This window comes from Pavona decussata, unplaced genomic scaffold (genome assembly GCF_977016875.1).
Source record: "Pavona decussata unplaced genomic scaffold, jaPavDecu1.1 SCAFFOLD_91, whole genome shotgun sequence".
In the NCBI taxonomy this organism is placed as follows: domain Eukaryota; kingdom Metazoa; phylum Cnidaria; class Anthozoa; order Scleractinia; family Agariciidae; genus Pavona; species Pavona decussata.
Window position 1 is genome coordinate 2,664,948 of NW_028145508.1, and position 27,151 is coordinate 2,692,098.

A 27,151-nucleotide genomic window follows, 5' to 3' on the forward strand; every position below is an offset into this window, starting at 1 on the left:
TAGTCTGAAACAGGGCCAAAGAAAATTATGCTTTTATCTTAAACTGAACGCAGAGAATTCAAAAAATCTAAACAACTGTCAGATAGAATTCTGAGACGAGAAATCACCAAAACATTAATTGACTGCTCGCTACTGATTCGTTCAGTTTCGACAACTATGAATGGGGCTGTGCGATAAATTTATATTCTTTTCCTATTTCATTATCATTCCTATTACTTTGGGGGGAAACAATGTCAAACGAGGACATTTTGTTGTTCAAACTAACACGGTTGTTATGAAATGTCTCGATGCTGGCTCTGTCTCAAAAATTCACTGTAGCGGAATTTTTTGCGTAACCTTACGGAGTTACCTATCGAAGGGGGTGGAAATGCTTTCGTTCGTACCAATCATAAATGAAACGTTTTCGCTAAAATTATCACAATTTCGACGGGTCAAAGAGCAACTTTAAGGCTTATTTCAATATGGTTACCAAATTTCTCTAGAAGCCCGGTTTGATTGAAAACGTTGTGATGACAAATAACATTTTGTAACCGGTATCAGCAAATTTCGGGTTCTAATCTCCAAAATGATTAAAGGCGTGGTACAATTTGGCAAGAATTCTTCATTATGAGAACACTGATGTGGATGAAGAAAAACGAAGGAAACTCAACGAAAAACCCTTATACCCTTTCCTTTTCCAGAAAGTGGTTAAATGCTTGGAAGCTCATTGAAGCTCTGTTCAATCAGCTTAGCAAAAGTTTGGATTTCGTCCACAGACCCAAAAGGAAACACATCACATCTTGACGCTACTCTTAATGCTATCAATAAAAGATTAAGAAAATTAAGAGGCAGTTAGTGGTTTTAGTAATTAAATCCGCTGAACTTGAAATTACAGACTGAAGCCGCTGAAAGCTTAACCTAAATATCTGTCATCTAAATCTGACAGATATCAACAAGTTTAATTGCTGCAGGAGATCGACCAAAACTCTGCAGTGACGCGAGCAGGGGCCGAGTAAAGCTCGGCAATGGGAGAAAACTGGAGAGCTTGTTTTCTCCTTGGCTGGTTTGCATGCTCAAACTTGCTTCCGTCTTCGCCTCCCTACTGACTCTTTCAGTCTCGACAACTACGTATGGACGGCTCTGCTAAAAGTCTAACTAGTACGGGAAAAATTTATATTCTTTTCCTGTTTTTCTTTGAGGACTGAAAAAATATCAAACGGAGACATCTCGTTGTTTAAAATTACCGTTATTATGAAATTAACCTTACGGACTCACCTGGAAATGCCTTTCGTTCTTACCCATCATGAATGAAACCTTTTTGCTAAATTATCGTCAGCAACAATTTCGAAGATAGCCCACGGGTCAAAGAGCAACTTCAAAGCCAATTTCAATATGGTTACCGATTTCTCTAGAAGCCCGGTTTGATTGAAAACGTTGTGTTGACAATTAACATTTTGCAACCGGTATCAGCAAATTTCGGGTTCTAATCTCAAAAATGATTAAAGGCGTGGTACAATTTGGCAAGGATTCGTCACTATGAGAACACTGATGTGGTTTTCTAATGGTCCGAAGAAAACTCAAGGAAAACCCTTGTACCCCTTCTGGCTAAACTGAAATGCTTGGCACCTCACTAAAGCTCTGTTCAATCAGCTTGGTAAAGTTTGGATTTCGTCCACAGACCCAATAGGAAGCACAACAGCACATTTTGACGCTGCTTTTAATGCTATCGATAAAAGATTAAGAAAAATAAGAGGCAGATAGTCGTTTTAGTCATTAAATCCGCAACTTGAGATTACAGACTGAAGACGCTGAAAGCTTAACCTAAATATCTGTTATCTAAATCTGACTGACATCAACAAGTTTAAGGTGGCTTACTTCAGTTTTCTGGAGTGAAAGAAGGCCTTAAATCAAACTTAAGAAAAACGCCAACAGGAATTTTCTTGGAGATTTTTTCTGGTACAATAAATACAATAGAGATAATTTTGAGTCAGAAATTAAATTTGGAATGCTCAAAAAGTGTTAAACACAAAAGAATGAGTCTTAGTGGGGGCCTGGAAACTACACCTTTTAGAGTTGTCTGGCTCTAAATCTAGCCGTACGACCCCACTTCAAACTTTCAAGATTTGGAAAGTGGACAAAAATAAGTATTTACAGGGAAGAACACGAAATTCTGTCAGGGAGAAATTTGGCAAATGAAAAAATTGGGAAATTTTGCCTTATTTGAAAATTCCTAAAAAAAAAAATTCTGACAGATTTTCTTTAAAAAAAAGTTCACGTTTCCGTTTTAGTGTTTTCTGTCAACAGCAAAAATTTGAACATAGGTTGTACGGCTAGATTTGCAGAGATCAAGGGAGAAAAAATAGTTATTGCGACCTCCGGTGAGAAGACCATTGCGCATGCTTGTTCCGGGAAAACCCGGGTTTCAGCGCGCGCGTGCTTCAACTGATCAGTGCATGCTGCCTTCTTGTTAAGTAAGTAAGTAAGTAAGTAAGTTTATTAACGTGACTAAACACTTAGCTAACCAGCTACTTTACAGGAATAGTCACAAAATAAAATAGTAATAAATGAATAATAAAAGGAAAAAGTAATGAAAATGATAAATGAAAATACTGAAAAAGATGAGAAAGATACTATTTACAATGTTTCTAAGATTATTGAATATATAGTATAAAATTGTATAAAATGTTTTAAAAATATATCAGCATTTGATTACAACATGTAGCGGCCGGCCAAATCCGTATCTAATATCTGTCTCTTGAACAGTTTGTAAGAGTCCGCTTTTCGGTATTCATTCGGTAGTTTATTCCACAGGTTGGCTCCTTCGTATCTGAGTGATTTAAGTCCGTACTTAGTCGTATTTACTTTTGGCAATGTCAAGATTTTGTCTCCTCGAAGATTATAATTACTTTCCCTTAGTTCCACTAGATCGCATAGTGATTCTGACACGCCCTGCCTATTAACTACTTTGTATACAGTAGTCAGTATCTTTGCCAATCTTTGATTTAACAACGTTTGGTAGCCAGATTGTTTAAGTAGCATTTCATACGACGAGCTATAATCTCTATAAACAAATCTCAGTGCTCTTGTTCAAACATTTGGCGCAAAATCACAACTCTGCAAAGGCTTTAAGGCTGTTGAGGAACGGCAACATTAGACAACACGTTTTTTTTCAGTTATTAAGCCCAAACACAATCTAGCTACTGCAAGCACACCTCGAAACCTACCTGGAACACCAGGAAATTTTTAGCTTTTAGCTAAGTGGAGTGCCACGTAAAATAAAGTTCCTATCCTACTTTATCCGAGAGCCGCCATTTTGTTTTTGTGCTCGGGGGATTTCCTCTGCTGGCTCGCGTGATTTTGCTCGCGCGTGATGCTTTCGCGTGCCTTGGGCAGCGCGCATGCATATCAAAGCTCGCATAGTACAAAACGCTGTAGTAAGCCGACCAAAACTCTGCAGTGACGCAAGCACTGAGCGCGCGCGCGTGGGGGTTGATGTCGCTAGCTGTTTACTCTCGCGCAAACAATGAAAGCAATACAAAGAGTTCATGGCCGATCGAGACTGAAACCGTGCCACATACCATGAGAATTCTGGGTCTCTTCCGAAAGCCCTTGACATTATTAGAGAAAAAGTGACCGCAACTGAGAGCTTTTGATGATGATGATGATGATGATGATGATGATGATGATGATGATGAAGATATTTTAGAGATACGCACTCAATTCTCCAGCTTACTCGCTTCTTATGAGTTTCTTAGATTATTTTAAGTATTGACGATTGCAGCATGTGTATCTCACATAAGGAGTAGCATGTTTTTATCAGGTCTAATTAAAATAATAATAATAATAATAATAATAATAATAATAACACTTTATTCAAATTCGAATCAACTTGAAAAGAAAAACCTTGAGGTTATCCCTTTTTGAAAGGTTCCCTTAGTGAAAACTAACAACAAAAAAGAAGAAATAAATACTATGAAAAGTTTATGCACAACTATTAAAACTTGGATGTTTATAAATCTAGTAGAAAAATACCATTAAAAAATACTAGTAAATGTTCGTATGCTTTTTCAAATTCTTTTTAAAATTATTGATATTATGTCCTTCATGAAAAAAATTGGTTTCGTAAGTCGTTCCAGTGTTTCACGATTCTATATTCACTCTTGCTGATTTCAACTAGATTTTTTTGTCGATGATTAGCTCGCTAAATTTTACTCTTACAGTGCTCGAAATAGTCATTAAAATTCAAGCCATTTAGTCCAAATACTGTCTTGTAGCATTCTACCAAAGAAAGGTGCTCTCTTCGATGTAACGGCCAACTACAGCACAATGAAACAGGACCTAGTTTAATGGCCTTAGCTCCCACGAGTCTCCTTTAGCTCAGTGGTAGAGCATCCGAACTAGCATTCGGAAGGTCTTAGGTTCGACTCCTGATAGGAGCACTCGGAATTTCTTTTTCCGAGATTGCCTGTGTCATTACATCCTCAGAATTATTATTGTGAGCATGTCGTCATTCGTTTGGGATTGTAAGTGAAGCGTGTTGTTGAGAACAGAACTGCACATAACAGGCGATCATTTCATCATTTCGGTTGAATTTCTCCGGTTAAAAGATTGCGATTAAAAACAGCCGCAGTTTTATCGGGTGTTTTCTCATACGACCTTGTTTTCAGAGAATAAAACATGTCAGTTCTGCAACAAACTGAGGCCAGCTAAGGATCGATAACTCCTAATAGCTCTAGGTCAACCTATATGTTCTCTTTAAGGTCATAACACCATTTAAGGACACAGTAAAACTACTTTCTTAGTTCATTAGGTGCTACTAAATAAGAGAAAAGCACGTGTAGTTGGTGTCTAGTACGTATGCTAGTTGTTTATTCTTAGATTGGGAACTGGAAAATGTTAAAAAAGATTCCAACGTCCTTTGTCTTGTGCAAGAGGAAACAGCGAGAGAGTTATAAAGGATGTTACATTTTTATTTTGCAGTATACCAATGCATGGAGAAAACAAATTGACCAAAGTGGATCCAATGCTATTGAATCGTTTGTTCACCGCTTTTCAAAAACGTCCGCCAAAAAACTTGGACTGAACAGAAACCGCAGTTATTTTATTTTTATTTTATTTTATTTTGCTTTGCCTACAGGCACAGGAAAATAGAAAAATATTGACTGGCGTGCAGACAGGGAGACCACAACAGCTTAACCAATTATAGTGGACCCATTAAGATATAAAAATATACTGATTAATTTAAAAAAAATAACAGAAACAACAGAATAGTTATAAACAACAGGTCAGTTGACGATCGAGGATGCGAGTCATACTAAGTTAGTGCGCGGATTATCTTGCTCGTTTAATTACTCAGTAAGTGATACACGTTTTGGCTTCGAAAGAGATTAATCATTGGCACTGCAATGTCAATGGAGGGTGTCTTGTCGAGATATCGAAAAGAAACAAAAAATACTATTAAATTGTAAAGTCCATTTGAGATTGACTTTAAGCAGCTCAAACTCATAGTTGTTCGCGTAGAAAATATTAAACGACTCATCTAAAGTTTGACGAAATGAACCGATACCTATCCAGTTAATTGAAATTCATCGAAAAGCCTTTGACGTCAATTTATAAAATCAATAATTGATTTTGTAAAGCCAACGTGGTGATAAATTTGTTTCAGAAGGCTTTAAATTTCCGTATTGCCCTCCACAGGGAAATATTCATTGAGAACAGTCATCTGCTGCTTTTTTTGTGTTCGTCGACGTGACACTAGGTGATTCTAGATCTTATACGCCTTGAAATGCGAGGTGATATAATTATATACAGGGAAATGTAAGCGTGTCGAAATTACCATGATCTTTCAACTGAGGTCTGTTGATCAAAATGGAATTGCGAACAACCGATTCGGCGTGTTCCTTTAAGTCAGCGGTAAAAGAAAGCGAAAAGTCGACGGTTTATGAATTTGTCGACAATGTAAGTGTACAAAGTGGAAACTTGGAACATTTTAATTCCGTGGAAAGTTTCCAAACACGAACTTCGACTGAAAGCTATGAAACGGTAAGGGCATTATGTTTTTGTTCTTTATTGTAATCTCTGTCAGTTCACCTGCCGGCCATATCTGAAAATCTTCATGCATTTAAAAATTGATTACACGTTGGTTTTTGTAGACTAAACCACAAAATTATCAAAGAAGTAGTTTTAAAATTATAAACACGTGCGTGGGCACAGGGAACAGGTGAAGTGTTATAGATCAGAAGAAATATTTTATTAGATGGGGTTGAACATCAACTTCCATGAGGAAGTACTTTTCTCAATGTGATTACACTTTGGTTTCATTAGGCTACACCACAAAATTATCAAAGAAGTACGTTTTCCATAAATTATAAACACGTTCGGGTGCACTGTGAACAGGCGAAGTATACGTACATCAGAAGAAATATTTTATCAGATGGGATTAAACATCAACTTTCATAAGGAAGTACTTCTCTCCATGTGGTCGCAGTTCTTTAGGATTTCATTTAAAGACCAGCGGTTTTTTTTAAGATAAAGATAGATACTTTATTAGCATGTACATGGTAGCCATTGGCTAAATTACGTACAATAACTGTATATACTCAGGGGAAAAAAAGCTTTAAAAATGCTAGAGATACTAAAAATATTCTATAATACAACCTAATACACATTCTTATTGTTGTTAATTAAATTACACTGCAAGTTAATAAAACTATTTTTTGTACGATTAGTTTTATCACTAAGATCAAAAATTCGGCTTTGCCTAAAGTTGTAGTTAGGGGTATGTCTTTGCGGAAGCAAGTGGTGTAGTTTATGCTCTTTGTCGTCTAAGATTTTACCAAAAAAACAACTACATAAAAAACTATGATGATCGAAAAGTGAATCCATGTCTAAAAACGTTAGCGATTCGTTATAACGTAAGTGAGGGCAAATAATTGTCTAAGTCATAAATTAAATAATTAGGCAGAGATGAATGAAAAACTGGTAAAGCATAGTTACAGACGGATCTTATACAACAAGTGTAGAATCTTACCAAGTCCGATGTAGGGACCCTAGCACGTTTAAGCTGTCTAAGAAAATAAAGTCGCATAGACGCTTTCTTGATAGTTTCATTAATGTGCAAGTTCCAGGAGAGGTTGTTTGTAATAGTCACTCCCAGTAGTTTGGCATTTTGAACTACTTCAAGTTCTTGGCCGTTAATGAATAAAGGTTGTAGGTCAGCATTGTTCTTAGAGAATGACATACGAATTTCCTTACACTTGTCGATGTTCAATTGAAACCTGTTATCTATGGACCAGTCCGCCATGGAATCGACATATTCTTGAGCACTACTTGACTGACCTTTGGGGATGATTTTGGAAACTGTTGTGTCATCTACGTACTTCCATAATAATGCGTCGAGAATGGACAAGTCATTGATGATAATGACGAAGAGCCTTGGGCCCAGTTTGGTACCCTGAGGAACGCCAGAGGGCACCAAACCCCATTCAGATACACATCCTTCGGCAAGTTTTGTTCTTTGCTGACGGTTGGTAAGGAAATCCATAATCCAATTAATGATGGAGTGCGGCAAGTTCAAAGTACATAGCTTAGTGATAAGAATCTCGTGATCAATCAGGTCAAGGCTTTCCTGTAATCAAATAAGATAGTTGTAACAGAAGAGCCGTTGCCATCTGTAGCGTTGTTGCTAGGGTCGTAGAGGATTTCGGTACAGCGCCGTATTGACGATCGTCTAAAACTCGTAGAGGGGCGGGCTTGATTAGTAACGACGAAATCCTACGCTAGTTTACAAAGACATGGTGTAAAGGAAAATAGGTCTTAAATCCTTTTTTGCGTCTTTAACTGGCTTCCTTTTAGGAATTGGTGTGACGTCAGCGAGTTTCCACATGCTGGATAGGCGTTGTTCCCTAAACGAGGCATTTAGGACTTTAGTGATAGGATACGCAAGAAGCACGTCACTGCGTATTCTTTCAAAAGCCAGTATGGGATTCCATCAGGGCCACAGGCTTTGTTTAGAACTACTTAACCTGTGCTCTTAATGAGCAGAACCACTTAAAAGTCTATTACTTCTAACTAAGATTGTACCTGAATGGAAACATTACAAGAACCATCTTGTGCAGCACAAGAAGTTTCTTGAACACTCGTAAATGTAAGAGCTACTACTCGAGGTACCACTCAGGAGAGGCACTGAAAAAGGTTAAAACAACATCCAATGCGATGAACAGGGAAAAGGGACCCCCCTCCCCCCCCCCCCCCCCCCCGCTTGAACATTACGCTCCAAAGGCCATTTTGCAATGAAACCATTTCGTGTAATCAGTAGTCAGTGACTTCAAATTAGGCCATGTCCACACGTATCCGGGAATTCTTTTTTCCGCAAATATTTTTTTGTGGATGCGAAAATTTTCGCGTCCACACGCAGCGTATTCGAATCTTTTTCAGCCGTCCACACGTATCCGATTGTATTCGGAATTTTTCTGATTTTCTCTAGTGCCCAGTTCTAAAATTCTCTCTCCATGCATTCTTCTTCGATCATTGTGCCATTGATAAAATTGTCCCACCATGCGCTTGTCCTTCCTGGTCGCGTCCAGAATCGCCTTTGGTGATGGTTCGCTCTTTTTCTTGACTTTATGATGTCCACTGTTCATTGATGACAATCTCAAAACATCCTGTCGATCTCTAATGCATTGGTTGTGTAAATTTATCACAGCTGCATTTACCTGAACACATGATATCAAACTAGAAATCAGAGCAACTAACAAAGAAGCTACAACCTTGCTGTACGCCATGTTTGTTTATAACGCTCGCCGTGAAGACTGGATCCAAGAGAATGACGAAATCGTATTCGAAAATTTCCGGATACGACCGTCCACACGTATACGTATGCGTATCGGATGAAAAAATTTTCACTCTGGAGAACGTTTTCAAAACTTTCGGGATACGGCCGGAAAATACGCTGGATACGTGTGGACGCAAGCCGTATTCGTAAAAAATTTGCGTTTTCACAAATTTCCGGATACGTGTAGACGACACCTTATTCAATTGGCCGGATCAGTATGGAGGATTGATTGATTGATTAATTGATTAATTGATTAATTGATTAATTGATTAATTGATTAATTGATTGATTGATTGATTGCTTGCTTGCTTGCTTGCTTGCTTGATTGATTGATTGATTGATTGATTGATTGATTGATTGATCGATCGATCGATCGATCGATCGATCGATTGATTGATTGATTGATTGATTGATCGATTGATTGATTTTTGTGGTTTCTTATTTTGAAATGGTTCGATAGGAAATTGCAGAAAAAAGTGCAACGCTCACACACGCCAACCCCATTTACGAACAAGACTGAGTTGTCCTACTTTAGTTTTATTTCTGGAATGACGTTTCTTTATCTATTCGAACAAAGCCTCACAAGAAAATATATTTAAGAAAGCTATTTTAAAATTGTACTTCTCTTAACATTAACAGTTAGACTTAGTATAGTTATTTTGTTCTTATCGCCCTTATTACAGTTTTGTCCCGTGTCTGTGAATATTTGTTTATGTTATATAACGGAAATTATTGTCTCTTTCTTTTTCTTTTTGCTAATTCTCCCTAACAAAAGCGATGATTTAACCGTCTTTGTATGTTAAGGGCCAAGTATTAGTTAAACTATTTTTGCCCTTTCTCCGTTACATTTACACATTTTGTTGCTCCATTTGGCAATAATTATTACTGTTCTAATGTAATATGTGGAGACGAATTAAGATACTAAAGGTACTAATTGTCTTTTAGGCATGTTCCTCTATTTTTGCCCGGAATGGAAGCGACAGGGGCAGTAAACAAGCCAATTTATACTGGCTCAGTTTAGTAGCGGATACTTCCAAATGGTCTTACCAGACTTCTCAACCATTGCAGCAACACAATATCCCTGATAAAGACAAGTCCCTGTTGAACCACGAGGAGTTTTGTCGCATTTGTCACTGTGGCTCCGAAGTTGAAGAGCTTATCTCACCGTGTAAATGTGCAGGAAGCGCTCAGTACGCACACCAAAGCTGCCTGTTGTCGTGGTTTGAGATAAAGCAAGATAAAATATGTGAACTTTGCCTTTATGAAATAACTGTGAAGAAAACTGGGTTTAAACCACTGAGACAGGTACTGCAATGGATATGTTTAGAGAGGCTACTCACTTAAATTACATAATAGATTGACTCGCTGACTGACTGACTGACTGACTGACTGACTGACTGACTGACTGACTGACTGACTGACTCACTGACTGACTCAAGGAATGCGCTTCCATGTACTCTTAAGAAGGGAGACTTTCTGTGGTGTGTTTAAAACTCTAGGTGAGGGCCTCGTTTTCATGCAAACATGAATTTGCCCTCTCCCGTGTGTCATTGTGTTTTAACGGAGCACAAATACCTATTAAATTGTTTTATGGCGACTGAACCACCAATAACTGGTTAGGAGATCTCATGATTATCATTATTATCATTGTTATCATTATCATAAAGGAGGACAAACCACATAGCCCACAATGCATCGCTTCCAACTATATTATCAAATTGTCGATGTCACATGATCTCCTCATTTCAAAATGGACTCGATGGAGGAACAATCGCGGCAAGCGCCAATTTTCGGAAATCAAAGATGTTATATTCGTATTTCGTCGATACCGAGTATAGTTCCGTACTCACAGTGTTTAGTTTACCTTTTCTTAAGCTGAAATGTGTGTTGGGACGTGTGAGTTTCCCTGGATCTCTTTTTGGAGCGGCGAATGATTGTGTTGTTTACCGCAGCTGAGCACGCGTTTGCTTGATACAGCCTGATAAAGTGAAAATCTGGTTAAAATCTAGTTTGGAATTCCAGGTAAGAATCATTGAAAGTCATAAAAAGTGTACTGTCTGCTTAGAAAATCTAATAAATAGTTAACGTGTTGCTTTACCGATTGTTGTTGTTACGATTTGCAGATTCATCCAGATGAGGTCGAAGACGATCGACGAAGAAATTACACTCTTTTCTTTTTGTATAAGAGTATTGTTTTTCCAGCCCAGGCTGAATATTCTTATTTTTCTGCCGATGTTAGGCTGAATATATTCTTCTGAATATTCTTAGATTAAAGCGTGTGACATTTCCGTTTTAGAATGTATTGGGGTATCAAATGAAATGTACAAGTGTACTAATACCTGTAGCGTTCATCAAACTGTCATTAGCATCGAAAATTTCGCTAGTGTAGTTTTTTTCATCGTTTTATTGGTTAGTTTTGCCGTTTAGAGAAAAGAAGAATTTTATAGTTTAGTTAAAAACATATAATTGTGAACATCGTATTTACAAATTTTCAACACAAAAAATACATTCTTTTCAAAATTTCAGCCTTGGGTTTATTCTTAAACAGCTGTCTTAAAATATTCTTCAAATTTTGCAAATTTCAGCCTCGATATTCTTATGAAATAGATTCTTACAAAAAAAGAGTATGCTCAAGCATTTGGGATTTCGATGTGGATGATGTAATGGATTAAAAACGGGGACTCTTAAGGGCGATTTTCACAATACAACTTTGTCGCATGCGACAAGCTTACGACTGGCCTACAAAACGAATTGTTTTCATGTAAATCAAACCTACAACTTGCTTACGACTGTCATGTACATCACAAAAAATGTCCTAGGATTTTAAAACATGTTTTCAAATCCTACGACAATCGAAGTTATGGGCAATGTTGAATGACGAGAGTTGTGTTTGATTTTTTGCACGGCGAGAGCAGCGCGCGCTCTAGAAATCGCATGCGACAGTCGTAAGCAAAAGCTGTACCGTCTAAATCAGCATTTACTAATATAATGAAGCTTTTTGACAATATTAATTAAGTGCCATTACATTTTGTTCCAGTTCTATTTAGTTCTGCTATTCAGCAACATTCAGTGCAATCGTTTTAATAGTTTTATGATACAGATCTTTAACCCTATAATTTATATAAGCTTTTAAAACCGAAAGCCATTCGGATAACTGCAAATAATGTCAATGCTATGTTGGACAGCTCTGGGTCCTCTGAGACCCACAAATTTATTGCTGGCTGCCTGAGTGTTTGCCACCTTCTAGAGAACTTAGTTACCAACTTTATCAAAAAAAAATCTAGCTGGGTACCACCAGTTTCTCTCAGAGAGGTGTCCACCTTTAGAGTTCACTGTAATATTCATTTCCATAACAATCAATTCAGTGGAGTGTTTATCAGTTTGCCTCATGTTGTCTTTTCAGTTTTGTCCATATAACAAAAATGACAAAAACTGTGGTTTGTGATATTCAGGTAACTAATTCCCCATTTGCTTTGTTTGGTTAAGAAAAAAAAATGCTCCCATGCTTTAACATTATCATCATCTTGAATTCTGTTTGATTGCATTGTTTGCATTTGGTATAGATCCCATTTTGGTCTTACAGGCAGTCAGTTGAATTTTCAAATGAGAATCATGTATTTTTTTGGGGATTTTTTATATTCCATGATTTTGATTTATCATGTGTAATGGGACATGAGGTGTTGACAACTTAGATGTTTACCAACCTCATGACAGTGGCCATATTTCCACTTTTCGTTGCTTTTGGATTAAAACCAAAACAAAGTGTACAAAGTATGTCTGAATCAGGTTACATCTTACCTGGGAAGGGTAACTGCATTATGAAACAAAGTGAAAATGTGTTACATCATGTATGCAGTAATAATTTCCTTGTTTGGTATTTATGTTACTCTTAATCCCCACATCATCAAGAGACGGTTTTTGATTCGCACTTAGTGTAAGACTTGCTCATTAGTTTTTGGCGCGAAAGCAAACGCACGAAAGTTCTCAAACCTATGTTATGCAAATAAGGCTCAACTACTTAAACACTAGCGCGCCGCTTAGTCAAGCGCGTCTGCCTAAAGCCATGATGGGTCAAGAGTGTGGTTAAGCCTACAGAATTGTAAGTCATACATTTCCAGCGATCGTTTGCTAGTTCTTTATGACAAGTTTAGTTTTTCAAACAATATTGTTCTTTTCCTTTCAGTTTGACTATTGCTGTTAAATAGATGCAACTAGTGCAAGAATAAAACGCTCCACATTTCAATGACGCCCAGTAGCCTTCACATCAAGTAACGCTTCGCAACGAAAGCGCGAAACAGTCAAAAATTCTAAGAATCGAAGGTTACACAATCGACTTCAAGATCCGGAAGGACAACTTCGTAAACAAAGGGACCTTTCTCCAAGAGCAACCGACAGCAAAGCAAGCGACCGACCGATCTTGGATTCAGTTAATCCCTCGACAGAATCATACCGTTTTCCAGAACAACCGACTGCCAGAAAGCGAGCGACTGACCGTTCTAGAAAATATTTCAATTTACACCTTCGGTAAAAGCGCAGCAACTTAATTATTCAAATTCACTTCGCAATGCCACCAAAAGTTGATGCCAAAACCCTCACGGGGAAAATGAACAATGCCGTTGGAATTCTTAACGAATTAATGGAAGAATTCGAAACAGTCTTCTCGGTAAAACCAGGACTTGAAAGACTTGAAACAGTGTTTAATTTAGTGGAATCAAAGTACAGATTTGTCAAGAAGCAGCAAGAGACTATTTTAGACAAATTAATTGAAGAAGGCGCTTCACCAGAAGACGAATTGGTGTTAACAAACCAAAAAGTCGGAGAAAAAGTTAAGGCAGATTTCCTCCAAATCGCGTTAAAACACGCCGCATATCAAAGCGAAAATAGTCTTCCGAAAGTTTCGGCCCACACAGAAACCTTGAAAACGATGACCTCTGCAGTTGAGAAAATGGCTACAGTTTTAGGATCGAAACCCAGCAGCCTAGAGCGATTGACAGTTCCGAACTGGGACGGAAGCCGAAGAACGTATCAAACCTGGAAAAGGGAGTTTAGACACTGTATGTCAAAATATGCACAAGACAAAGATGAGCAACTTCAAAGGTTCCGCAAAGCGATGCCCAAAGGTTTCTTCTGGACAGATCAAGTCAAGACCTGTAAGGACATCAACCAAGCCTGGGAAATTCTTGAAAATGAATTCGCAAATGAGCGAAAGCTTATGGACGAACTGTTAGCCGAAATTAACAATCTCAAACAAGTTAAAAGAGACACTAAGTCACTTGCGCGTTACGCAACAACGATTTCCGTATATGTAAATGATATGGAAAACAACGGTTGCTCCGTGTCAGAAGCATCAGAGGCTCCGTTCTTCATGTCACAATTGTTATCCAAGCTTGATCCAAGAGACAACACAAATTTCGGAAGAGAGATGCAAAGAGCGGGGAAGGAAGAAAACGTGTCAAACCTCATAACCTGGTTACATCAAGAAGCTACCCTGCGCTCCAGAGCCAAACGAGAACCAGACAACGCTGAGGATAAAGAACGTACCCACAGAGGAACAACATCTAGAAGGACAGACAGCCACGCTGCTAACAATACAGGAATCTCGGATGACGAAGTGTGTCCACTTGGGTGTACGTCGAAGCACCTGTTAGCTGCCTGCCCATTGTATCAAAGTTCAACTGTAAGTCAAAGATGGGACGTAGTCAAACAAGGCAAGAGATGCCGAAAATGTCTCAGACAACATCACACGAACGACTGTAAGAAGCCAGACGGTACGACATGTGATAAATGCAGACGAAACCACCATCGTTCTCTTCATAACGAAACAATTACTTCGAATTTAAACCCGAACGTAACACCTTTCCGTATGCAAGATGTTCCTGTAGAAGGCAACGCGAGCTGTACCGCTGACCACAAAAAAGATTTCAAGTTCATCACTGGTTTGTGTCCCGTTCAAAAGGTTAAGGTTATGGGCTCAGGTGGAACCCTTATCGAAATGCTTGCCATGTTAGATTCTGGTTCAAATACAAGTCTGCTATCTAAGAATGCAGCTCAACGACTGGGAATAACTGGGACAGCTACCCATCTTACGATGAATCTCGCAGGTGGAGAGAAGAAGTCTGAAGCATCAGAAATTATCGAGATTACAGTTGCCTCTACTTCAGAAGAGAATATCAGGAAAACGTTTGAGGTATTCACTATTAAGAAACCTTGTAGTGCCGCGAAGACGATCTCCAAGGAAGCTATTGAATACTTCCCTCATCTCAAATCAGTGGTGGACAAGCTGCATCTATGTGGTGGAACAATAGATCTTCTAATTGGTACAGATTTCGCCGATGCGTTCGTCGACATACATACCTTGGCTGGGGAGGCAGGAGAGCCGATTGCCAAACGTAACTGCTTTGGTTGGTACGTTTTGGGACAGTTGAACAGTTCCAGAATACAGTCCGTGGAAGTCGGAACAGTGAGCATTGAAGACGACATTAAGAAACTGCTTCATCAGGACACCCTGGGAGTTAAACCTACAGAACTGTGTACATGTAGAGAAAACGTGCTACGTGAAAACAAGTTCGTTAAGTCGCTGACTGATTCAACTACACTGGTAAACGGAAGAATCCAAGTTAGAATGCCTTGGAATGAGAATGGACCCCCTAAGCGCAGTAATTATGAAATTGCACTCAAAAGAATGCAGTCTGCTGAGAGATCGTTTCAGAGAAAAGAATGTTTCAACATCGTAGATGATGAGGTCCAGAAGTTGTTGGAACAAGGCTTCGTAATTAAAGTTCCTTTGGAAGAAGTTGATCACACTCAACCCGAATGGTATATGCCTTTACAAGCAGTCTTCACACCAGAGAGAACCACTAAAGTCCGCCTGGTATTTGATTCGTCATCAAAGGGCCACGATGGTCTGTCTCTGAACGATCGCCTCGAGAAAGGACCTAATTACATTAATAGTCTTCCCAATGTTCTTATGGCCTGGCGTTGGAATGAAGTGGCTTACTCGGGTGATATCCGAAAAATGTTTAATCAAGTCTTAGTGGACCCTGATGACCAAGTCTTTCATAGGTTCTTGTGGAGAAGCGACAGAAGTGAAACGCCCTCAGTCTTTCAGTGGCTCAGATTAAATTTTGGGGACAAGCCAGCACCAGACATTGCCACGAACGCCATTAACTATTTAGCTAAAGTCTCACAAGTTGAATTTCCAGAGGCAGCCCAGGAATTACGAGATCACGCGTACGTGGACGATATCGCGGGCTCAAGAAACAACTCGACAGAAGCTAAGAAAATAACGAAAGAAATTGATTCCATCCTTGGAAAAGGCCACTTTCAAATTAAGGCGTGGCATTCCAACTGCTCGGAGATTGACCAGTCTAACTGTGAACGATTTACAGACCTGCTTGGCCACAAATGGGATAAAGAAGAAGACAAGTTTTCCTTCAAGAGAGAAAACATAGTTGGCCAATTAGAGGGTTTGTCCAAGAGAAGCTGCCTGAAATTTCTCGCTCAACTCTGGGATCCTCTCGGACTTGTCTCACCTGTTACCATCAAGTTCAGAATCGACTTGCAAGAATTGTGGGGTTCAGGTTTCAGCTGCGATGAGATCCTTCCAGAGCGTATTCAGCAAACATGATTAGAGAATATCCAGTCCTTAAATCATCTCTTGTCATTTCAATTTGACCGCAAGCTTAAACCAAGCAGCGCAGTGGGCGTGCCCCAAATACATGGATTCTCCGATGGTGGTGAACTGGGTTATGGTGCAGTCATCTTCCTCCGGTGGAAACTTGCAAGTGGAAACTACTACTGTGTTCCAGTCATGACAAAGGCTTTCGTCGCACCTCTCAAGAAGAAAAGCATCCCGAGATTAGAACTGTTAGGCTGTTTGGCACTTGCACGGATGTACGATACATGCGTAAAGGCATTGGACTTCGCAAACGCCGCGGGCTGGGAAAGATTCTTCTGGGTCGATTCAACAACCGTTTTGTCCTGGATCAGAACGCCTCCACGGGAATTCGGGCCCTTCGTGTCTGCCAGAGTGGCTGAAATTCAAGAGACAACTGGGACAGAACAAATTCGCTACATCAAGTCAAACAACAACCCTACCGATGCCCTAACGAGGGGACTTGATCTTAATTATCTTATGAAGTGGTCTGAAGGACCATCCTTCCTGGAGTTGCCGGAAGCAGAGTGGCCCAGCTTTCAAGACCACACCCAAGATACTACCCACGAGGACGACCCTACAGCTTCAAAAGAGAAGAAAACGTTTCGGAAAGAGAAGAAAGCTGGCAAACATCACACTGCCTCTGCAGACGTTTATCCTGAACATTACCAACCTGGATGTGAAGAAAATCCTATTCTTTTGCATTTGCTGAAAACGTGTTCAACGTACTCCAAGATACGGAAAACCCTCGCGTACGTCCGACGTTTTATTCATAACGCGCGGAAACTGAACCCGAAGTCAGGGCCCATTTCAGTCCAGGAACTGAAGGCTGCTGAGACCCATCTTCTAAAGTGGAGTCAATTTCACGTCCACGAAGAAAGTTTGGACAAGAAACTGATGGTAAAGAAGGGTGAAGATGGCCTTTTTCGTGCGCATGGACGACTAGAAGATGTTAGATATCTCCCGGAAGAGCTGAGAAGGCCTATTATCTTACCACGAGATCACCCTTTTGTAAACTTGCTTCTGCGTGACCTCCACGAACGGCGTGGACATTGTGGCTATAAGAGCCTAATCCACGAGGCCAGGAAAAGATTTTGGATCATTGGACTCCGCAGAATGGCTAAGACCGTCACCTCAAAGTGTGTCACGTGCAGAAAGCTACGGAAAAGGCCCCTGAACCAGCTCATGGGACAGATCCCAAATCTAAGAGTAGCAGCAGGCTTCCCGGCATTTTCAAACACTGCTATGGACATGTTCGGGCCAGTACAGATTAAGCTCGGTCGCAAAACTCTCAAAGAGGCACAGGTAATCATCTTCGCTTGTACGACAACACGTGCGGTACATCTAGAGATGGTCACCGATAAAACCTCAGACGCGTTCTTAATGGCCTTTCGGAGATTTGCCTGCCTACGTGGATATCCCAATGTTTGTTGGTCAGACCATGGAACGAACTTCGTGGGTGCCCAAGGATATCTACAGGAAATCGTGCAGAACTGGGATTTTCCCAAGGTGAAGAGTGTCCTCTCTGATGACTTTGCCTGCGAGTTCAGTTGGGAGTGGAATACACCACATGCGAGTCACCAGAACGGAGTTGTTGAGACCCTAATTAAGTCGGTCAGACAAGCACTTAACTCCACTTGCAAGAACGACGCATACACCGAGGAGCAATGGCGAACGTTCCTGTCAGAAATTACGTACATGGTCAACAGCCGACCGCTGTACCCCAGTTCCGACGAAATCTGGGAAGCCCCGCCAATCACTCCGAACGACCTTCTTATCGGCCCTCACAATCCACCACCGCAACCAGAAGCCGAGGAAAGAACCAATCCACGACAATTACTCAGAAGCACGCAAAACAGGCTTGCAGATTTCTGGAGAAGTTGGATGAAGTATTTTGCCCCAAACTTATTACCAAGAAATAAGTGGTTTCGCGTACGTGATAACATCCAGACCGGAGATCTCATATTGGAAATGGACCCCAAACACAAAAGATGTGAGTGGAAAATGGCGCTTATTATAGGTACCTTTCCGGGAAACGACGGCCTTGTCCGAAAAGTGAGAATCAAGACAAGAGACGGAGAGTACGACAGACCGATCCACAAACTGTGTTTAATTGCGACCAAGGAAGAGCTCAATGCAGGACTACTTTAGTTTAAGAGCAATTCAAGAACAATGAACACTTGATGACAAATCGTTGCTCAATTAGAACTAAGTTCTCAATTTCCACACTCGGGCGGAGTGATTCGCACTTAGTGTAAGACTTGCTCATTAGTTTTTGGCGCGAAAGCAAACGCACGAAAGTTCTCAAACCTATGTTATGCAAATAAGGCTCAACTACTTAAACACTAGCGCGCCGCTTAGTCAAGCGCGTCTGCCTAAAGCCATGATGTGTCAAGAGTGTGGTTAAGCCTACAGAATTGTAAGTCATACATTTCCAGCGATCGTTTGCTAGTTCTTTATGACAAGTTTAGTTTTTCAAACAATATTGTTCTTTTCCTTTCAGTTTGACTATTGCTGTTAAATAGATGCAACTAGTGCAAGAATAAAACGCTCCACATTTCAATGACGCCCAGTAGCCTTCACATCAAGTAACGCTTCGCAACGAAAGCGCGAAACAGTTTTCATTCCAGTAACTTATTCATGTTTGTTACATTAGCAAGCTCCCACCAATAGTGTAACTCCATTGTTAGGTATAAACCTTGTACAACCAACTAGATCACAAGTACATACTAGAACTGATGTATATGTTGTGATTTTATTTATCTTTTTTGATTAATTTCTTATTTGAATTTTTCTATTTTTCTTTTAACAACAAAAACTTGTTAAAGTAGGTTACCGCAATTTGACAAAAATAATTAAAAAAACTGTAAAAAAGAAAAACTCAAATCAGAAAGAGATAAAGCCACAGCATCTACACAGTTAGCATGGGAAAAAAATCAGGGGGGTTGGGGCAAGGTAGTTTACAAGACAATTACTGACAGACGGTATGCCTGTGGTAAGCAGGGAGGCGGGTCCTTCCAACTACGAAGATGGAACTTTCTTCCCTCTGATTCAGTCACAGCCCATGGAGACATAAACGGTGATTATGTGTATCATTGCCATCTCAAATTCAGATCTTGCATCAAATGAAGAATATGCCTCTTCAGAGCAGCATTCATTCAGAGTCCAATTAAAAAAATGGTAAATCTGTGTCCATCCTTGAGCAAAATTCCCTGCAATGTGGAGTAAGTGATTAACAAAACGACAAAAAAAAAAAAAAATAGCACTCCAGATATGTATCTGCACTTGCTGTTAGAAGAATAGTGATTATTTAATGATTGACAAAATAAATATGGCAGTCACTCAAATAAGTGTTGCCCCTAAAATAATAACTAGGGGCACTGAAGAAGTGCAGCACTAAACAACTGGAATATTATAAGCACTCTCTTTGGCACAGGGCTTCTCACTAACAAGATTTTTCGTTTTTCTATTACATATTATTTAAAATAGGCATATATATTGTTTTATTTACATGGACACCCTCCCTCCAATAAGCAGTGCCCATGAGTAAGGGCTGCACAACACAATTGCCACATGCATGAGTTTAAGTAAATACAATACCTTTTGTAAAGGGCTTTCTTTTCCCTGAAAAGCCAACGTTCTTCGCGCAGGTCTTTCCTCGCTTTCTGGTTCCAGCAGAGGTCAACTTCACGTGGCCTTTGTTCGGGGTACTACCACTCGCAAACATATGGACGTTTCTCTCGTTCATCCATTAATGGTAAATAATCAATTATTGATCTAGAAAAATAAGAGAAGAAAGGTAATAAAAAGATCTAACCAAATATCTGATAAGAACGTCTCGAAAACAAACGATCAAATAAAAAACCCGTAAAGATTTAGAGCAGGGTTGCATTATTGGCGTTACTCGGGGTGCCAGAGGTTATTTTCTTCGCGAGAGAGAAAGAGAACCGCGGTGAAGCCGCGGCAACAAGGCGCAAACACACCTCGAGAGCACATGCTGATGCCGAAAAATACCAAACTTTGCGGCGATAAAACACATTGAAATCGTGAGGTACTTCGAGGTTCCAAAATCGAAATACCTTCAAAATTATCTTATTTTGCTATTCCTATTATCTATGGGCCAAAAGATTTCGAAAACAACGTTCACTTACCACGATTGTACGGGGTCATTCAGCCATCACGCAATTTGCAATCAAAATGAGGTCCGAAAAATTGAACTAAAAGAAGGACAAAAAGATTGTTTTTTGAGCTAGAGACAGAAGTTTTATGGGCATAATACAATAAAGATTCACAGAAAGCGAGAAAACTAACCTTTACGCAGTTTGATCACTGTCAATTCGGCGATTGAAAAAGCTCGTTGGAAGCACTTCTCGACCGACTGAAGCCATGAGACGGGTGAAATTTTAAGCGCAAAGCATGATGGGGCGCTTGGTTTCTCCTCCTTTCATTATCATAATCGTTTTTGTTATCATTATCACTATCACTATCGTTAACGTTGTCATTGTTATTATGTAATGCCTAAAACACGAGCAGCAGTGTTTTATCGGGATTTAAAACCACAAGGCGCAGCTGAGTGGTTTTAGACCCGATAAAACACGTGCTGCGAGTTTTTTGAACGGCTTCAAAAACATTCCTGAAAGAGCGTGTGTCAAGAGAGTTCATAACAATGATGCTTTTGTGAACGTTGGAAATTAGCATACGAGAAAAACATTAAACACCGCATACCAATATATAGGAGGTTTTATTGGGTTTTAAAACGACTGCACGTGATATTTTATTGACCATTTGATAGGTCAATGGGCTTATGAATTACTAATGAGTTTTGAACAATTAAGATTCGACTGTAAATAATTATATTAGTTTTCAAATGTTCTTATTCTTTATTTCAGTGGAAACTTCCATGCCGCGGATCATGTGACGTAATAGCCTATCTGTTCGTGTTTTACTGCCTGGTGCTGATAGTCTTCATAGCGATGGTATTTTGGATCGCCTCACGGCGCTGTCTTTCTACTATCTGCGTAGTGCTTTACTTTGCCTGTGGTTTAGCTCTATGTTATTTCACCTATTGCTGTGGATGTATTGAACATATGAGGCACTTTTGGAAAACGTGGATTGAATCGAATCGCCAGTTGCTTATATTGGCTATGAAAGACATTGGACAGTCTGCTGGAGCTGTTTTACGTTCGCAAAACACCTCTGAATCTCAGAAAGCAGAATACGTTTGATCATGACTGGCTGCAAACGCTTAGTACAAACTGTATTTTGTGTCTATTTTGTAAACGTTGTTAAACTTTGTGAACTGGGGCCTGATTATATAAGTTACGATATATTTTAAGTATGGTTTCTCAAAAAGCCTATTGTTGGAATAACAACAGACTTGAGAATGATGTATTATTCAACAAATGACACAGGCATACTCGGAAAAAAAATCTGAGTGCTCCTATCAGGAGTCGAACCTCAGACTTTCCGATTACTAGTTCGGATGCTCTACCACTGAGCTACAGGAGACTCGTGGGAGCTAAGGTCATTAAACTAGGTTCATGGGACAAATATCCTGCATAATGCCTAGGATTGGCATGTCAATTTGTGGCAATATTATGCGCGATGGAAATAATGTGGTGATGGAATATGTTAAGCCTGGTGAATAAATGAGAATGGTGTATTAATCAGTAAATGACAAAGGTATACTTGGAAAAAAACGTTTCTCAAAAAGTGTATTGTTGGAAATAATACTTAGGATTCATCTTAACTTAGCAGGGCTTCTGGTCCCACGGTCCTTAGAAGGGATTTCCCCGCTCGCTAATTTTCTAGCTCATTCAGTAATGTTTGCACGCTTTAAACGTGTATCCATGACGGCAACGGCTACAAAATCGTCACTTGAAAATATGATTTTACGTTGTTTGAACTTCGGCGCGATCATTTTAATTGTTTCAGCTTGTACAATGTATTCCAAACTATTCACAAATTGAATCTGGTCAGAACAGCGTTCAAGTTAAAGAAAGCATGAAAATGAAAACTATCGTGTGTTCACGTCGTCTTAGATTTAATTTTAAATTTCACGTTGCTGTTTTAACAAGTGGTAAAGAAATGTGCCAAAATTTAAAACGCGCGTGCAGAGCCATCGTTTTGCTCATTAAACCCTTTTGTTTTGCAACATTCTCGTTGCCGGTGGTTTTGCCAGTTTTAACCCGTGCACACCCCGACGAGCGTTTCTCGAAAGACGCGCAACTTTTCGTGCCAATTTTGGGAACGATAGTTCCCATTCTATCTTGTAAACACTGAAAGAAATTTCTAAACATGTAATTTTGCTGTGAGTTAATCATTTCTTGTATTAAACACGTGTTGAAATAACCGTTTAATGTAATGAGTGGTTAATATTTTTTTTACAATTCGAAAACGTTTCGGGGCTTTCGAGAAACGTGCACCAGGTCGTAAGCGGCGAAGAGGACGGAACCGCCAAGCCGCCAGGATGCTTGTATCAGTTGAAATCGGGCATGAATGGCTGTCTTCACGGAGGGCATCTTTAGGCTTCCTCGTATGAACTATATTCATTAAAACAAACGCAGAATACACTCGAACCTGTATTAAGTGGCACCGTATTAAGCGGTTAGTTGTTAACGTCCCGAAAATTACGTCTCATAATAGCGTTCGACGTAGAAAGAACGCACTCGTTGAAAGAAAAGTCAATGTCAAAACTGAAAGGCGAAATCTTTGGAAAAATCTTTATTGACTTGTAGCTAAAATGAAACTAACCCCAGTTGAGATTAATGTTTTTTTTTAAGTAATTGAGTCCACGATACACAAGTCGAAACCATCGTAGATGCCACATAACATTGAGTACCTCAAATAGCTAGTACCCAGACTTCCCATGGTTTAAGGAGTGGGCAAGCTCCAGCCAATCATTTTTCATCACAGCTTGTTTCAGATTTTTCCCCCTGTTTGATAAACATTACGTAAAAAACGATAAAATTTAAAATAGAGCCTTACAAAACTTTTAAATTAATTAACCTCAAGCGACATTTATATCTATTTCGCTAGAAAAACTGAAATTAGTTTGCTTTTATAACGACTATTTGTTTCTCCGAAAAAAAAAAAGAATTTAGTTTTCCGGTGCTACGAAATTTTAAGCTGACATTTTGCCGAAGAAATCTTTGGATTTTCTGACAAGTAAAACCGAATTTCTGAGGTGATTAACGCCTTCCAAACAGATATCTAACGAAATGAACTCTTGTGTGTCCCTGTTGTATTTTTTAAAATACAATCTGACTCATTAAATGGTTAGTATAATAGAAAACAATACGCAAACAGCGCTTGAGGCGAGACAAAAGCGCAGTCGTACCATAAACTTCCGATACAAAACACAAATGAAAAATTAAAGTTTTGTTACGAAACAGCTGTCGTTTTCCCTATCGGCTGCTGCAAGCGTTGAATCTTTTGATTTTTTTTAATCGAAGAAATGTTAAATTTTCCAATTTAAAAAGAGTAATTCTGGTGCGGCGTCTACACACTGGCTTACTGAAGAGAATAAACTGAATTTCACAAAGGACAAACCGATGGCTGTTATCGCATGAAAGGCTCTGTCTGGAATTAGAAACTGACAACTTCATATACATTTGGAGTTTATTTGCATAATCTTTTAATAAATTTATATTTGTGTATTTCCCGGTAAGATAATTTTATGCAGGATTTTTTTAAAATAAATCCTCAAACAAAGTTCATTACACATATTCTCGATCTAGCCTGAAAGAACAGATTGTCTTTTATTCACAATTCGCGAGAACGGAGGAATAAAATTGTCTTTTACACCCAAATCTGAATAAACCATTTTTATAATATCACGACGTAATTAAATGCTTTTCAGTTTTGTGTGAAAAAATCGTGTGTTTAGGGGCGTAGCGTGGGTTTGTCTGAACGGCTGTAACTGAAATTGTGTTTTTGATTTTCGCATTGCAGTCGGTTTGGCTAAAACATTTTCGCAAAACAATTTGAACTTTACGTTCCTATTCAACCAGCCTGCTATCAACTTTTGTTAAGCAGCAAATTATGACAATTATAAGAATAATTACCAAAGCAAACTTCTTCTGACGAAGGCGATAATTCCTATATGACGTCTTGCTAGGTTGTGATTGGTTGAAACAGAGGAAGCGTATTTTGAAAAGATACCATGAGCCTCTTGTGAATGCAGCTTATTTCCGCATTTTGTTTGTCATTTTCTACCTTGAAAAACATCATTCCAAGCCACCGAAATTATCAATAAATTAATGGCAATGAACATTAACAAGAGTACAAATTGAAAGGGCAAATTTTATTTTAAGTGCACTGTTTTTCATAGCAAGTAAGACCTGCGGAGTGCAAACATATCCTGAAGATTGAAGTGAACTACGGTCCAGTAATTCTGAAGTCATCGTATTTAACATTATGGTCCAGGTAGGGTAAATTTGTTTTTTATTATTCATTTCGTTATTTATCAATGATCACAGTCTATATGCCACACACTGACATTAAAATCCGAGCAGTACGCAGGATGTTTGTCCCATGAACCTAGTTTAATGACCTAAGCTCCCACGAGTCTCCTGTAGCTCAGTGGTAGAGCATCCGAACTAGTAATCGAAAAGTCTTAGGTTCGACTCCTGATAGGAGCACTCGGATTTCCTTTTGCCGAGTATGCCTGTGTCACTTTGAATAATACATCATTCTCAAAATTACATTTGTTCATTAGGGCAAGTGGCATTTTACTGGCGAAGTCGTTCTACTATCGTTGTAATGAAGAAGCGCAAACACAATTTGCCATTATAACAGATAATCGGGAAGGCGCGCACAGCTAGTTGAATAGAGATTTACAACTAAACTCTATAATGTTGTTTTGAAGTGAAACTTTTAATGGATGTCTTATTTGTGTCTGAACAAAACAAAATCGTTCCTTTTAATGAACATAAATTTTCTGACGAAGAAATTAAAACAGATCAACTCACCGAACTGGCCTGTGAATAATATTTACCAGGATATAAACTCCGTAGCTAGTTCATTTTTCCCTTTGTTAAACCAATTAAAAAAACTAAATTCGCTGACGCAGATGGTTCGGAAATAAAAAATAAAAAATACGGGCGATACAAAATACTAAAAGACAAGAAAATTGAAAATTCAGTTGATGGCTTTCCACCTTCGACTTCCATAAACACATGACTTTAGCGGTAGTTTAATCCTTTCGATGGCTTTTGAAACGCAACAAATTTATAAACGTTGGGTGATTTGGAATACGAGCGGCACTGGACGGATAGATAGCGTTATGTAACTTCGAGAGCTTGTTTTAGCGAAACATTGGTACTTGTAGAAAAAAAAAGTAACAAAAAGAAGAGTAGAAATCTCATTTTTCTCTTCTTAAAACATTTACTTTTTCACGTTTTTCGTTTTCCCATTCCTTGCTAAACCATGAACGCCACTTGTTCCATATATTCGTAGCTGCAGTTCAGTAAAATTCATTTGATGGCTTTCATCTTCGACGTCCACAAAACACAATGCTTTAGCGGTAGTTCAATTCCTTTGCTTGCTTTTAAAACGTAACTAAAGTCTAAACGTTGGGTGATTTGGAATATGACCGGCCGCTTGTTTCAGCGAAACGATTGACATTCGTATGAAGCGGATTGGTCTTATGGTTACCAAAAGGTCTGGATAGTTGTCGTTTTTCTTAAACTTTCATTATTGTTACATTGGGCTTGAAGCACAGTCGTTTACTGACCATGATGATCCAATTTGCGAAAAAAAAAATGAAGAAAATCTTCTCAATAGGAGGAAAGACCTTACTGTACTTTTGCTGAGTTTGAACATAAGTTGTGTGGGGTGATGTGATGTATCACTCAGGAAACAAAATCTAACTGCGCTTATTTCTACCAATGACTGCGAAAATTGCGTACTGTGCAATTCTTAGAATTTCTTTTGTGATTGAGTATGTTTATATTTTATTAGTTTTTTTATTATATAGGTTTTATGCATATTTTTATTTTTAGTTTTATATTCTTAGATAGGTGTCCTTACTTAGTGGGAAACCGCTATATTATATTTACACAGAAATACGTATCGTACGTTTCAACCCTCCAGACAATCCTCCTAGTAATGACCTAATACTTTTATTTATTTATTTTTCTTTTTCTAAAGTTTTCAACCTACATGCAACCTAAAACATTTAACCTCATCGGGAACGTTCCGTTGCATGTTAGACTAGATTAACATAGGATGATCACTGTCAGTGAACCACCGCGATGCAAGCCCAATGCTACAACAGTACTAATCCGTTTGGTTTTCCCCGTGAAAGCTCGTCTCTCGCTGAACCAAGCTTAAAAAGTTACATAACACTTTCCATACACCTGGCCCCGGTGGTTCAAAGGGCAGATAATCTTATCCACTGGATAGGTCGCTATCCGGCAGATAAAATGTGTACAAGATTTTAACGATAGTCCTATAATTTGTGAATAGAGTAGAAGCATATGTCAAATTTAAGAATGGGATTGTGTGGAAAATTTGCCAAAAGCATTGGTTGGAGTACATTTGTTCTTCTAGATAGCGACTTATCCAGTGCTAGATAAAGTTATCCACTCCTTGAACAACTTGGGCCTCGCCGCTCGTATTCCAAACGTGCACCCAACCGTTACACGCTCAAACCAAACTCAAGCGAAGTAATTAAACTCCGA

At 39.0% G+C, this 27,151-nt stretch overlaps 2 protein-coding genes and 1 long non-coding RNA gene across 3 annotated transcripts; 2 read left to right on the forward strand and 1 right to left on the reverse strand.

The window, feature by feature from the left end:
• Window positions 1-5,527: 5,527 nt before the first annotated feature.
• On the forward strand, window positions 5,528-22,696 carry LOC146474209 (uncharacterized). Its single transcript, XM_085117510.1, has 3 exons — window positions 5,528-6,021; window positions 9,758-10,117; window positions 21,356-22,696. The coding sequence occupies exons 1-3, from the start codon at window positions 5,848-5,850 to the stop codon at window positions 21,689-21,691; spliced, it is 870 nt and encodes a 289-aa protein (XP_084973636.1). The 5' UTR covers window positions 5,528-5,847; the 3' UTR covers window positions 21,692-22,696.
• On the forward strand, window positions 12,883-16,439 carry LOC146474210 (uncharacterized). Its single transcript, XM_085117293.1, has 2 exons — window positions 12,883-12,911; window positions 12,996-16,439. The coding sequence occupies exon 2, from the start codon at window positions 13,377-13,379 to the stop codon at window positions 16,437-16,439; it is 3,063 nt and encodes a 1,020-aa protein (XP_084973419.1). The 5' UTR covers window positions 12,883-12,911; window positions 12,996-13,376.
• Window positions 19,277-20,909, reverse strand: LOC146474211 (uncharacterized). Its single transcript, XR_014866244.1, has 3 exons — window positions 20,618-20,909; window positions 20,067-20,243; window positions 19,277-19,678 (listed from the first exon to the last, which is right to left on the reverse strand). It is a non-coding gene; the product is annotated as an uncharacterized LOC146474211 (long non-coding RNA).
• Window positions 22,697-27,151: the final 4,455 nt, after the last annotated feature.